The 14,148-nt window shown below is 35.7% G+C and overlaps 1 protein-coding gene across 15 annotated transcripts in view; it reads right to left on the reverse strand.

Annotated features, from left to right (window-relative positions):
- Window positions 1-14,148, reverse strand: part of RALGAPA1 (Ral GTPase activating protein catalytic subunit alpha 1) — a 135,855-nt gene that overhangs the window by 67,830 nt on the left and 53,877 nt on the right. For 13 of the 15 annotated variants that reach the window (XM_064658609.1, XM_064658607.1, XM_064658606.1 and 10 more), the window contains 9 exons: window positions 13,664-13,840; window positions 10,071-10,223; window positions 8,391-8,584; window positions 8,168-8,266; window positions 7,900-8,055; window positions 6,327-6,455; window positions 5,221-5,346; window positions 3,974-4,032; window positions 189-297 (listed from right to left, as the gene is read on the reverse strand). In XM_064658609.1, the coding sequence (XP_064514679.1) occupies window positions 189-297; window positions 3,974-4,032; window positions 5,221-5,346; window positions 6,327-6,455; window positions 7,900-8,055; window positions 8,168-8,266; window positions 8,391-8,584; window positions 10,071-10,223; window positions 13,664-13,840 (1,202 nt within the window). The remainder of the gene's footprint in view (window positions 1-188; window positions 298-3,973; window positions 4,033-5,220; window positions 5,347-6,326; window positions 6,456-7,899; window positions 8,056-8,167; window positions 8,267-8,390; window positions 8,585-10,070; window positions 10,224-13,663; window positions 13,841-14,148) is intronic. The other 2 variants (XM_064658608.1, XM_064658599.1) reach the window with 1 other exon arrangement.

Consider the following 14,148-nt stretch of genomic DNA (forward strand, 5'->3'; position numbering starts at 1 on the left):
TCCAAACTTAAAGAAGGGTAAAGAACTCTTGACAGTTCAGAGATCCACTAATTGAACTGAATTCACTCTTTTGTAAGGATTGCAAATGAGACCAAAATAAGGATGCTAAAATGTGATCATGACTTTGAAAAGACAAAATATCTTTACACATCAAGTCAATATACATTGTAAAAGTTTAAGTCTCTCACCTTTAAAGAAACACAAATCACATTCAATGCTTCCTTGATCTGAGGATGATGTGATTCATGAACGAGTTCCTCACAGATCCAAATACCAAGGCTGCAAAGCGCAACACATCTGTAGAACGACATGGGAGGACAAGTGTTGAGAAACATTCTACAAGAATGTGCAATTTTTATGATTTATTATGCCTTGCTAAAGACATATAACAACAAATATGTTTTTAGTATTTCCAAAAGAACTACACAAAAACCTTTACAGTGCTGTAACTTATATAAAAATGAGCAAAAAATCTGAAGTACCCTGGTGAAGGCAGAGGAAAGGACAGAGGAAGCATCCTTCTGAGTAACTGAAAAATCCAAAAAGATATCAAGAACTCCTGCATCTCTATGTGCTTTTTTGATTAAAACTATTACCTGAAATCAATGCATGAGAAATTCTTATATTTTCTTAAGACAAAGTAAAAATTGTGGTGGAAGGTTCCTCCGTTCCAACATAAGAGTTGCTCGTATTTATTTAGAGCTTCTGAGACACAGAGACAAGAGAGGGAAATGTTACTTGTTCATAGATGTTTACATTGTTTTAGATTGACAATAAATACGGATGAATAGAGGAGGGGTAAATGAATGCTATAAACAGTATACATACTGTGATTAAGTACTTCAACTTCTGTTGTTTCTCCATTTAAATCAGGAAATAGAAGTGTAAAGGTAAAGGGTATTTAGGTATATGTGTTCAAATCATACGGATGAAATTTGTTCAAAAATGTTAAGGAGCTAGCTTAAGCCATCTCTGAGTCATTAGTAATTATCTTCTAGAACACAGTATGCAAATATTTTAGGAAAAACTTAAGAATTCAAAATCCTCTGGGTAAAATTAGAAAGCAATCCAAAATCAACAAGATGAAAGCCGGTCATGTAAACTGCAAACCATTACACCTGGGAAGGAAAAATCATAGGCTAGAATAGAAACAGAAGTGGCTATGAAGCCTGTGTTGCAGAAAAAGGGTTTTAAGGCTACACAGAATCATGAAAATGCTTACAGGTAGCAAAATTACACACAGGAATCAATTCTACATGGTAGTGTAAAACCACCCTGTTTTGTACATTGCCACTGAGAGAATAACTGCAAGACTGCCTCCAGTACATTTTGATTAATCCAGTTTTAGAATAAAAACAAGACTGATGGAATCTACGAAAAAAGTGATAAAAATAATAAACAACTTTGGGAAATATTGCATATGGAGGAAAAGTTGAAGGGCATACTGTGTATAGATCACAATTAAGAAAGGAAATGGTTAGAAATCTTCTGATGTGCAGTAAGACACATAAAAATTTAATTTCCACTAGAAAAGATGATTCCTATATACTGGTCATAAATCCAACCTGACTGTAAAAATTAAATAAGTATTGGAATAATCTAAGATCTTTGTAATTTTCTTCTTAGAGAAAATTTTCAGGACAATTTACTACTACAAGCTTCTACTGCAAGCTACTCCCAGGAATGTTTTAAACACACTCCAGCCTCAGAGGATGTGGAGCAACTTACACTTCTGCCATGTCCATAGTATGTGTTTCAATTCTTTCTGACAAAAAGAAAATAAGAATATATTTAACAATAACTGTAGACAGTTTGTGTAAAGTGACTCAAAAAAAAATCTTTAGTATACAGAGGAGTAGACAATTCTAAGTCTGTGTTACTATTTAAGTTTTCTTCATGCTACTGAGAACCATTCCACATCCAGTGATATACTGATGTGCAAAATATCTAGAGTCTGGGAGGTTTCTACTAAGAATGCCAGTTTTGTTATCATTATTCAGAATTGTCTCTGAAAAACTGTGTAATAATGTGGTCATAATGTTATCATTAAAGAATCACAGCCTGTAAAGGTTGTGATTGCTGAGCACAAGCAGAAAAAGTCCATCAATCTGTCACTTCTTTTTCAGACTGTTAGCAGCAGGAGAGGTATTTGATTAATACAGTTCTTATTCTTTAGAGATGGAGATCTGAGAGTAGAACATATTTCAGATAAGTGACTTCCCTGAAGACTAGTTGGGTCAAAACCAAAACACTGAGCCTCTGTGGAAGTGATAAAAAACAGAGATTTATAGCTTGGGTATATATATGCATATAATATATATAATCTCTCCGACTTACTATAGATACACAAAGCTTGGTACTATGTTCCAAGTACCAGCTATGACCTATGTTCTCTCCTAGGAAATTGCAAAGACAATTAAGCCTCTACTAGTGGCAGAGCTGATGTAGCAAAATTGTAATGCAGATCCTAAAGACAACCTCAGAGTGTGACCCCTATGAATTCTGTACTGCTGTAAAACAGATGGTATCAGAGAAGTTATTACCAAAAAGGACTGTGGATAAATGGCCACTGAGGAGTAAGGCAGCCAGGCTTCAGAAGCTGTGGTAACATCATTATCCCTCCAATGAAGACAAACTCTTCTGTCTCTCAGAAGAAGGTGAGGGGCAGAGGTAACCCAAAGAGACATTGGGCATCTATTCCTTTTCAATCTTAATTTAATGCTATTACATACAGTGGTCCAACTCTGCATTTTGGGGGCAGCATAAACTCAGCATTCTGAAAGGCTGTGCATGCACATATGCTCCGCTCCTATCCACACACCCTCATAGCCAGACAGGATATGGGGATGCGCGGGATGTTCCCTTCCTCTTCCCAGTCACACTGCCAGAACTGAAGATGCCCATACAGTGTGCCTCAGTGCCACAGGATCAGAAACAACATTATGAACCAAGTGGATTTAAATCACTTTTTTCAAAAGCAAAATGGAAAGTGTTATGCTTTTCAGAAATCAGTTTTGTAAAGAACAAGAAAAATGAAATTAACATGATCTCAGAACATTCCCTCCTTCCCCTGTGTTGCAAGATATTATCAGATCAAGTGAAGAAACAGGTAGGCTAATGAAAACTGCTCTTGATTTTCCAGCAAAATATTTAAAGGTTCAATAAGCTGATCTTTCCAGGCTTGTAGTTTTTCAGGTATGTATTTTTAGTATTTTTAAGTGACAATATATATTAGTTAGACATATATATACATTCTTCCCAAACACGTAAGGCACACAAGTATGCTCTTCCTTGGCAGGTGTTACAGACTCCTGTTCCGATCCCATAGGCAGGACTCTAAGTGAAAGCCTCTGAGGATGGGTAAGGAGGAACAAAATCCTGATCAGATTAAGAAATAGAAGCCCAATACCTATCCTCTCTGAAGTCCCCTACTTGATGAAGATGCTTAGGTTTAAGCATCAGAGCAATCATTCCCAGTTTAATGCTTAGCTCAATATTTTCTGCTTCTTGTCCATACCATAAAAAAAAAAAAGCTCCTTTACATTGTATTGTTTCTGTCTGTTTTTCAAATTAAATCATGTGGTCCAATAAAAAATAACTATACCTTCCCCTTATAAACAGTCTTGTCTTCAATGAAAGTAAAAAAATGCCTCTGTGGTATGGAAAATCCCTGAGCTGAACACCAGGGTAGGCTGCGAAAGCATACAGCTTATTCTCTTACCCATATTTACACTCTTTCCTATCAGCCACTATCAGAGAAAGGATATTGGATTAGACCAGCCCAGTCTATTCTTTTAATATCTCTATTACAAACAATTTCAAATTCACATGGTGGATCATAGTTTTGTGGTGAAGAAAATCATTAATAAAATGCACACAAACTTTTACTTTAAGATTTCGAATATATCCACCTCAAAACAGTCCAATAAAGAAAAAAATCTATTAATTTAGAAGCTCTTTTTATATGACCTACCGTGCAGGACCAGACGGCTCCTCTCTTGCTGAACTTAACACAGTTTTAATTATGAGTTCCTAAAACAAAGTGGAAAACACTCATTGATTTACCCATAACTCCATAACAAGAAGCATCAGAAAATCAGAATTTTATTATAGTGCACACAGACGTGTTGCTTAGCTAAGTCTCTAGGATCTGGTCAGATGAATTGTTTGCTTACAACTACTCCAAACTTCTAGTCTGTCCCAGATGCTCATTACGGTGCTACCCCAAGAATATCCCACAAGTTTCTGTCCTAATTTCTGCTGATGAACCATTTATCCAATTTTTGTCAAAACATTTCCACAAAATATCAAGGGTAAAAAAACCAATAAGGGACTCCTTGAAGCTAGCTTCTGTGAATAGTGCTGATGGATATGACAGAAAGAATCTACTACTTCCAGATTTAAACAAGCATTTTTAAAAAATTTAAATAATTTTAAAAGTATTTGCAACTAGTTGCAGAATAAATGACTACAGCGCCTTAAAGAATGATGTCAAGAAGAATTTGACTCAATTGCAGTGTAATGTCCCTAAAGCTGTAGGTTGCCCTCAATACAGTTCAAATAAACAGCCATTATATAATAGAAATAAGAAAGAAAAAATTCAAAATCAGTCTCCAAAGCAAGATATAAAGCAACTCTCAAGTCATCATTTCTCCCTAAATTGAAACAGTTTTAAAACCTTAAGGGGAGCCTTTCTTAGACTGAGTTCTGTGCAGTTTCAGTATACTGGCATACTAGCCAAGGCTGTTTCATGATATACAGGGTAAGGTCTCCATTAATCTCTGCCTTTTGGCTAACTTTTATACACATTGATGTACAGAAGTTTTCTAAAGCCCCTAGGAACGCAGGTAGATCTCACCAGTTGTGAACTCTCAATAAATTAAATAACGAATCTTAAGCCTCTCAAACTTCAGTCTCAGCTGATTAAAACTGAGACCCGCAAATAGCCCTAATGAGAGTAGGCTTGAAAGGGTGAGATAACACATAATTTCCTTTTATAAACGTAAGAAAACAGTTTATTATTAACTCAATAGCAATTCTAAAGTATGTTTAACAGTATAAAGTTGGACAAGATTTTATGAGATCTTGAGTCTTATAATCTATTTGAAATTATTTCTCAAAAATTTTAGGGTCTTAAAATTTTAGTTAGTATTTTCTGGAAAAACATCATATTAAACATATACTAGCTGAATACTAGCAAAATATTCTTAAAATTCCTACCTTAACATCTGTAAAGTGAGACACAGCAATGTCAGGAATATTTGGGTGAAGAGCTGGTAGTTCACGATATAAATTGGGAAAACAAACTAGAGATCCTAAAAGAACCTGTGCTTCAACTCTTGGTGCCTAAGAAAAGAAAAAAAGGTGGGGAGAAATATATATATTCTTACTGCAATCAGGAAGCTGACATTTCTAGCTGCCTTAAAAGAGAACAATAGCTGAAACTCTGTTTAGCTGTTTCCTTTCTCCTGCAAATTCTGCAGAGTTAGTAAACCACAGCCCCTTGGTTTGCTACTCGTGCACACCCCATGATCCCATTTTCGAAGACAGTCAAAAGGAAGCAAAGGAATTGTTAGGACTACAGAGAAATGACTGAGCTGCTAACTAGGCTCAGGTCTTAGGTTCAGCTAATTGAACAAGATGTGGAAAATTACCAGATGTGACAGGAAACAGAAAAGGCTACAGTGTAAGAAGCTGACAGAGGCTTCGGATAGCACCTTGAGGGAGGCTGCATTCCATAGCTGATTAGAGGGGAAATGATGGGATAAACAGTCAAAACTCACAGACAGTTGGAGGGAACTATTGGGAAGCTTTGAGAGAGTACAATCATGCAAGCTCAACAGCACATAGGTAATCATATCAGTATTACTATATAAGGCTGAATCTGCCTGAGTAACAATATCACAAGTACATACAAATAGTGCAAACGCTAGCAGATTTGAGTTTTCAAGCCTAATCATGAAAGTCATTGCATAGCAGAGACATGGAGGAATAAATACTCTTTTAAAATGAAATCTTGGTCAAAATGGACATTTACTTTAAAATATGCTAAAGTACAGAAAAAATGGCAGTCACAATTCTGAGAACTCTGAAGTAAAAGAAGATTTTCTGCTTCAACAGTAATTTTTGCATTCTTCACATATTTTCTGGATAGGACTTGCATGTGTAGTGTTCCAGAATAAATCACTGACATTATCTGTATTTGAAAACCGTTACACTGAATACTGAGATCAAGTTAACACCCCAGTCAAGTTGAAATACTGTTCAGTTTTCTCTCAAATTCTTCCCACTCATCCACAGATGAGAATTAACTGATGAATACTTACATTGAGGAACGACGAAGCAGCCACTCTTCCTGCTGCTACAATGAAATCCATAATAAGCATGGTAGCACCAGGCAAACCAAGTGAAAAGAACTGGGGAGAGCAGTGCTTAATGATTGTATTGACAATATCCTTGCAGAGGAAAAAGGGGAAAAAAGGAAGAGTATCAACATGAATCAAGATGAAAAATGAAGAAAAAAAGGCAAGTATTTATCAAGGGTAGAAAGTAAAAATGTGAGAAATCAAATTCATTGTGGCCATTAAGATGTTTATTACTGAGTGAAGAGTTAGCACAAAAAGATAAATTCCGTAAGTATACTCATATTAATGTAAGCAGACTGTGGTATCCTTTATAGGTCAATTTAATCTTGGACAATAGTTCATATCTTATATTAATTTACATTCAGCTTTTAAGATTTCTATAACTGATTAACCATCCATTTAAATATGTACCAAAGAGATATAGTGAGATAATCAGCTATTATACCTTCTTAAAAACATGCTTAATCCTCTCCAATAAGTATTACCTGACTATAGTTGACAAAAAGATATTAGCCTCTTACGTATATCCATATGGAACCAAAATATAAAGAAAGAAAGATAATAAAGTGTTTTATAAGATTGCCTGTATGTAGTTATTCAACACAGCATATTGTGTTCTTGTAGACTTAGTGAAGCACTTTTAAAAATTTCTGTACATGATGCAATTTCTTCAAAAGTACTGGAAAAGTATAAAATTATTAAAAACCATCCCAAGTTCACAGATATGCCAAAAAACCCCCCCTTTTTTCTTCTCTGAATAATTCTTCACTAGCAGTAATATCCAACTAAATGTCAGTATGTTATAGGAAGATCTGCTGTCCAGCAAGAAAAGCAGCACAAACTGGTTTTTAGAGGACAGAAACTGGACATCTGTCCTATCCATAGCCATCTGTGGAATAATTTTGGACTAATTCTATTTTGCCCAGTTAATGAAAATAGGATTGTTTGAACCTTTGATCTCACTATGCCTATAACCACTCCTCAAAGAAGTTCTCAAATTCAACATTTTCACACTTCTGATGCAAAGCTTTAAAAAGAGTGTTTAAGCCATCCAATATTTTAATACTTGTTAATATTAAAACTTAAGAAAAAGATCTCCTCCCACTGATTAGATCTGCTCAGTACATCTCAGTTTGGTGGTTGCTATTCTTGCTGTAGAAACAAAGCCCTACAATGCAGTGAGCACAATTTACTAGCTAAACTGTTGCATCAGGGAGCAAGTAAGAACAGTAGACTTTAGAGAGATCTGCTTCCTTCTCTTTCTTGCATACTTCAATCTGTAACATATAATCAATGAAAATGAGAAAGTACATTTTCTGCCTTCATATTTGCTTGAAATGGACTACAAAAAAAGGACATTACAACCAAAGACAAGAAGACCATTTATCAAAAATTTCTTTTTAGAAAAGTATCAACAGCATAACTATTTTAAAAAAACATTAAATTACTCAGCTGAAAATCCACTGAGTACTTTTGAGAAAATAGTTTTATTTTCAGTTATTTATATTACCTTGAACTTCACACTTAAACTTACTTGATCAACATGAAGAAGTCCACAGTGCATTATATTGTAGAAATGAGTTAAAAAATCCCTGTTTGGAGAAACATCTTGTCTTCGTTTCATTGTCTTACAAATAAGTTTATAAGCATGTAGCTTTCCTTGTTTGTACTTATCAGTCAGCATTGTTGCCTACAATTTCAGAAAAATATTTATTGTTCAAAAATTTCAAAATTGCATTAAACACTCCTCTGCACCTACATTAACTTCCATTTCTGTTTCATAGTTTAGTGCTCTAATTTACCTTGAATAGCCATGGTGTTAGAATTCTCAGTGGTGGAATTAAAACTGGGGGACATGGTGAAGTTAGGTTATCTGTTGAAATACCAAGATTGTCTCTTATCTGCAATTATTAAAAACAAAACAAAAAGAGAATTATTAAAGGGAAATATATAAGGTGTTGGCTTTTTCCTTTTGAAAATCCTGCCCTAACAGGTCAGGTCAGAGAAAAGGTTCAGCTCTTTTACCTTGGCCAGATTCTGCCACAGTTCACACAGGTAATCAAAAACCTGGGCATGAATCTCCGGATCCATGATGCTGTTGACATCTCCCAAAATTCCTAGCATTCGCCTCCACATCACAGTAGCAACATCTGCATGCCATCCTGTAAGTGTTCCCCCAGCCATCACACTGCAACATTCTGAGGGGAATTCACTAGTTTCTGTAACAGAAGAAAAAAAGTGAGATATAACTCCAGAAAAAGAAAAGTTCTGATGTAACTTTTACATACATAGTCTTCCTAAAACCAAAAGATCAGGCTTTTAGAGTAAGCAATTTTTTACCCATTCAGCCACCTCAACACCGCATATGTTAAATTCTACGTCTATTATAAACTCTGTAGAGGAAAAATTGTCCTGTTTCTTATATTCTTTCCATAAATAACATTTAAGGTCACTTATGGAGCTCTAATACAGACCAGATGGACCCAGTAAGGCCACTCTCCTTTATTAAGTGTTGCCTTACATTCTTTGGAGTCAATGAATCTCCAGAACTTCACTTGCCTGCTTTCAAGTAAAATTATGTTTCAACTTTACATTTTCCCCAATAAAACACAAAGACTACTTTCCTTAGAATCTACTAGGAATGTATTTTATTGCAAATTGAAGGGAAAGGTGATAGCAAACCTGTCTCTAGCTGCTGTCCTTTAAGCAGTAAACACATCAGTGGAGAGGCAACATTCAGTAACCTAGCACCACAGCCTAACACTCACCTAGCTCCCCACACAGATGATTGATCTGGACTGTCTATACAAGGAAACCTTCAATAGATTATGATGGCTCACGTCTACTCAGATCACACTTAATTATCTAAAGAGCCAAAAGAAACTAGCTATTGAGTCACAGTTCTAAAGCAGCAGGCATTCAGAATCTTCTTTCCACCCCCTCAGGTGGATTTTCAAAACACTTCAGCAACAGAATTTGCTGGGACATTCTGGAAATTTCATAGCTCCCACAGGCAAACCAAATTAAACTTAACTCTGAATTCAGCCTAATCACATAACCTCATCTTTTGAACATCTGGACCACTGTGGAGAGACTCTAATTCGTTTCTAGGCTGTAGATTCCAAAGTACAAAGCAAAAGGATATTTCTGTTCATCAGTAAGCTACTTAAAGAAAAGGGTCTGAAATATATGTCAGACACTCTTCTATTTCCATGAGACCACATATGGGAGAAACATGTACATCGCATTTACAAAGTGAATGTATCTCAGAATTCAATAGCTAAGATAGTTGATGTAATTACAAATTTGTTTAAATATGAAAGGGAAAAGAACCAAACTTTCAAGAAGAAATAATAACATTACTTTAAAATTATGTCTTATTATTTGTTCATCAATAAAACAATCCATGGCAGGGTCACACACTACATTTAGCTGCCACGATTCTAAGCAACTAAAAGAACAATTATAAATGTGTGGACTATTAATCCACATCTAATAATTCTAATGAAATGCAGGATAAAATGCAAAAGGTCTTTCTTTGCTTTTAAAAGAAATCACTGAAATTAAATATTTTTTAAGTGCAGATGAAATAGCTTTGTACAGGATTGTTTACAACTGCTGTGATATTAGCCACATATACTACTTCTCTATATTGCACTAGAAAGAAAGAAAGAACAGGTTTGTATTTTTTATTCCAGATATTGCCTAGGTCATCTGGCGTCTGTAAAACAGAGTGGTGGAGCTTCTCATCCAGCTGCAGATCCTTCTGCTCAATATGATCTGCATGAAGAGTGGCAGGAGAGGGTGTCTGTGATCGGGATCCAAGAGCAGATTGGATTGGAGAAGCACTTTCAGAGCCTGTAAATGCAATTTTTAACAGTTACCTTAAAAGCCTTTTCCATTTTCTTGAGCTACTGAAATGTTGTCTAAACACGGCAATAACAGAAAACTGAGCTGCTTTTATGTATCAAATACAAAAACAGTAAGAAGATCTCCCTGTGAATGGTGCTCTGAAAGAAAATAAACTACATGCAGGAAAGCTGAGAGATGAACATCAAAATCAGTTAGGTAATCAGAGGATTAACAGACCTCTATTTTAGGTCCAAATAATTTTAAATATGTTTGTTCTGCAGCAATTTCAGCATTTTGAAGCAGCTGAATTTCTCATCACATTCTCACCTAAATTCCTCTCCAGTAAAATGTTAAAGCAAAAAATTTCCTGGAACAAATGCTTTTCCAGGTTTACTGATGCATGCAAGTTTATTTATAAATAAAAACTCAAACCAGTAACTGATAATCTTTGATGTTTATCTGCTGACTGGGCTGAGAAAATCTGTATGAAGGGAAGGTTCTGTATAGTTGGAGGAGTTTTACTTCTTCTAAGACAGGAAATCAAAAGTGTCTGAATGGCAGTGCTGTAAAGGCATTTTTCTGTGATCATCTCCGAGTTACCTCTCATAGACAACTATGTGGTCTCTACTACTCTTATCTGTGGAGAGGGAACAGGTACTTGTATTTTTCTTCTGCACTATCTTACATTTCACATCCTGAATTTATCTAAAGCTTATTATAAAAAGCTGAGTTCAGCCAGAACAGTCATGTGGCAGACAAAAAAAGAACAGATATTCACCCAGACTTTCCTACACATCAGCACACGTTAAAATGGAAGAATTCAAACCTATTAACTTTAACACTCAGATAAATGTAACTGGGACCCAAAATCACTATATGTGAAATTCAGTATTAAGAGATAAACTGAACTTTAGGGACAGTAATGAATAAGTGAGTCTTTTAAAACAGTAATTTTTCCAAATTATTGTGAGATTAATTGAGAATACTTCTCACTTGAGAAAAGTGTTCTTTTTTGTAAAGAGAACAAATTGTTTAAAGAACTAGACAGAAAACGTCAGTGTTATCAAAACCAAAATTGCAGTAAACAGTCTCAATTACATCATTAAACTGCAAAGGTCTCCATCTCCTTTAAATGACCAAGGCAATGAAGCTTTTACCATCAATTTAAATCAACATCTCTATGCAGGAGAGAGGGGCACTACTGCTTTGCACACAGGTTACTGCTTCACACAACAGGTAATGATACTCCCCTCTTGCTACTGACTACTTGTTTTCCACACGCTTACAAAGATAAGGTAAGATACACCCTTGAAAGATGTTCAAAGAAACCTTTTCTTACTTCATTTCCATTCTGCTCATTAGTTGTGGACAGATGAAAGTAGTTCAAGAGAAGGAGCAAGAAAGAACGATGGGGAGGAGAGAAAGTGAGGGAGACTGAGATAGAAAGGGAAGGAAAGGGAATGAGATGGAAAGAATGAACAGGCAGAGAAGGCAGGGAGGGAGCAGAGGAAGGAGGGAAAGAGATCTTTATATGATGGAAGAGAATGGACAGAAATAATTATGAAAAATTTGTGGAACTACAGGAGACTGTCACTAAAAGATACTTCAGCATATGAGGATCTAAATTGGACTGAGACTACCAGGGGTTCAACTTGTTCTAGGACTGGCAAACAGCAGTCAATGGTAAACTCTCGTTTACTAAGAATATGAAATAATGTTCATATACCAAAAAGAATTTTTCCTTCCAAAAACCTTCAAAATAAAACTATTTGCAAGGAGTAGTTTTCTGATCAGCAGAACCACTGAAAACTTGTTTCTTATGTGTGTGTTTTGAGGTTGAGTTTCTGCATTGATTTGATGGCATCTAATATAGTGAAGTTCACGTTGCAGTTTCCCTCTCATGGGACTCTGCATACATGCAATTTTCACTAGATAGCTGCCGGTCTTTCATAAAACATCAAAGAAAATAATACCCTTCTGGTTTTTTCTATGTCAATTTAGCAGAAATTAGACAATGGGCTCCAATATCCTTGGGTGTGTGGAACAGTCAGAGAATTGCATAAGTATGCTTCCTCAGGAAATCCAGCTAAAAGCACATGACACACAAAAGTTGCCTTTCTAAAACAGTAGTCCAAGCAAGAAGAGACAACCACAGAATTTCTCAATGGAGAACTCAGTCATTAATTGCAATCTTATCAATTCAGTTATAGTGCAAACTTGGACAAAAATACCAAACAGTAATGAAATAATCAACTTATAAACACATACAAACAAACAGAAAAAGAACAGATCTTCAGCAAGGACTTTCAACAAGAACACAGTAAAGAGGAAAATGAAGAGGACAAAAGTCAAGCTGGACGTTGTTGAACAAGCCGAACAACAATGTCCATGAAAGCTAATACCATGTTTCTTTCACCAGAAAGGCACTTCTAAAAAGTGAAAACTGTGGGGGAAGTAGAGGTCTTTCCATATCTCTGAAAATGCAGAGTTTGATTTCTCACAGAGAACAAAATACTGTATGTAGGTACAAGCTTTCACAGATAAATTGGTAATTCCTGTTGGAACTTTTTACTTGTTACAGCTAGGGTTATAACACGAATGGTAGTGTGTAACAGTCATGGAACAAGGAGTATGCAAATGACTATGGACATCTTTAGTTTGGATTTACAAAACCTGGGAAGAGATTGATCTTCAAAATCCTCCTCATAGAGAGGGATTGTCTCTGAGACAGAAGCCCATTCAGTCGGGGTTAACTGCATCACTTGGTGGTTGTTACTCTATTATTCTCTCTCTCTCTCTCTCTCAAGAAACAGCTGCAAAATAAACTGGTGGAGCATTGACCTCACCAACTGAGGCTGTTAAACACTCCTTCCTTACAGGCTTACTTTTTCATGAAACAACAAGTAAAGTACTAAAATAAAAATAATTTCTAAGTTATACCAATGGAAAGTGATGTTACATGGCAAAATAACATTTTACAGACAATATAAAGAGACATTAAGATGGATGTATACAAAAGAATCCCATGATACTTCAGAGTGATACACTGGTTTGAAAGAGCACTGTCAAAGCCTTCCAAAGAAAAAGCTTTTCCTGAAAATCAGTTATTTAACTACCAGTAATAGAAGGACTCTTGTAAGAGATCTAGCATACATAATGTGGTACAAGTTTCTCCTTGGTAATTGTATAGATTTTGTCATGAAGGGTTTAAAAATACATTTAGGAACAAGCTAAAGATCCTAGGGGTAACTAAGTCAAACAAAGGTTTTTAACTTACGTTATTTCACACATTACTTTTCAATAGCAGTCAAAAATAATTGAAATGACCATCTTAAAAAGAACATAGATTCATGTAGAAGCTGGAATTTGCATTCTTCAGGATGGGTGAAAAATTTCAGAAATAAATGCACTTTTTTGTTAGAGCTTTTTTTTTTAATCTACTTTACCAGTAATAGTCGCAGCTTCAGCAGACAATGGTTGCTGATTGAGACTACTTGTTTCTGAATCTATGTGGAGTGTAGTTAGACTGGCCAGTTCTTGCTCCTCGGCACTCTGCTGCTGTCCTGAGACTGCATCAACGTCAGTAGAAGCTGGTGTCCCTGCCTCAGTGCCAAAGCTGAAATCTGTGAGGAAAACACTGTATTAACTTAGAACCTTCAAATAGCACTGAAATGAAAAAACCTCAAAGGCCCAGGATCTCCAAACTACTCCATGGAAATGTTGTATGTGCATCTTCTATGCTACTAATGCACTGTTGCAAAATTTATATAAAATGTAACAGCACAAAATAATTCACTACTTTGAATAATCTCTTTCCTGTAAGACTGAACCTGTGACTAAATGTCTCCAGAAGACATTCCTGCTTTATGTCCTGTATTCTGTTTGGTTGCTGTAAGGGCACCTACATTTTACATAGTAAAAACAATGCACT

Source organism: Pseudopipra pipra, chromosome 6 (genome assembly GCF_036250125.1).
Source record: "Pseudopipra pipra isolate bDixPip1 chromosome 6, bDixPip1.hap1, whole genome shotgun sequence".
NCBI lineage: Eukaryota > Metazoa > Chordata > Aves > Passeriformes > Pipridae > Pseudopipra > Pseudopipra pipra.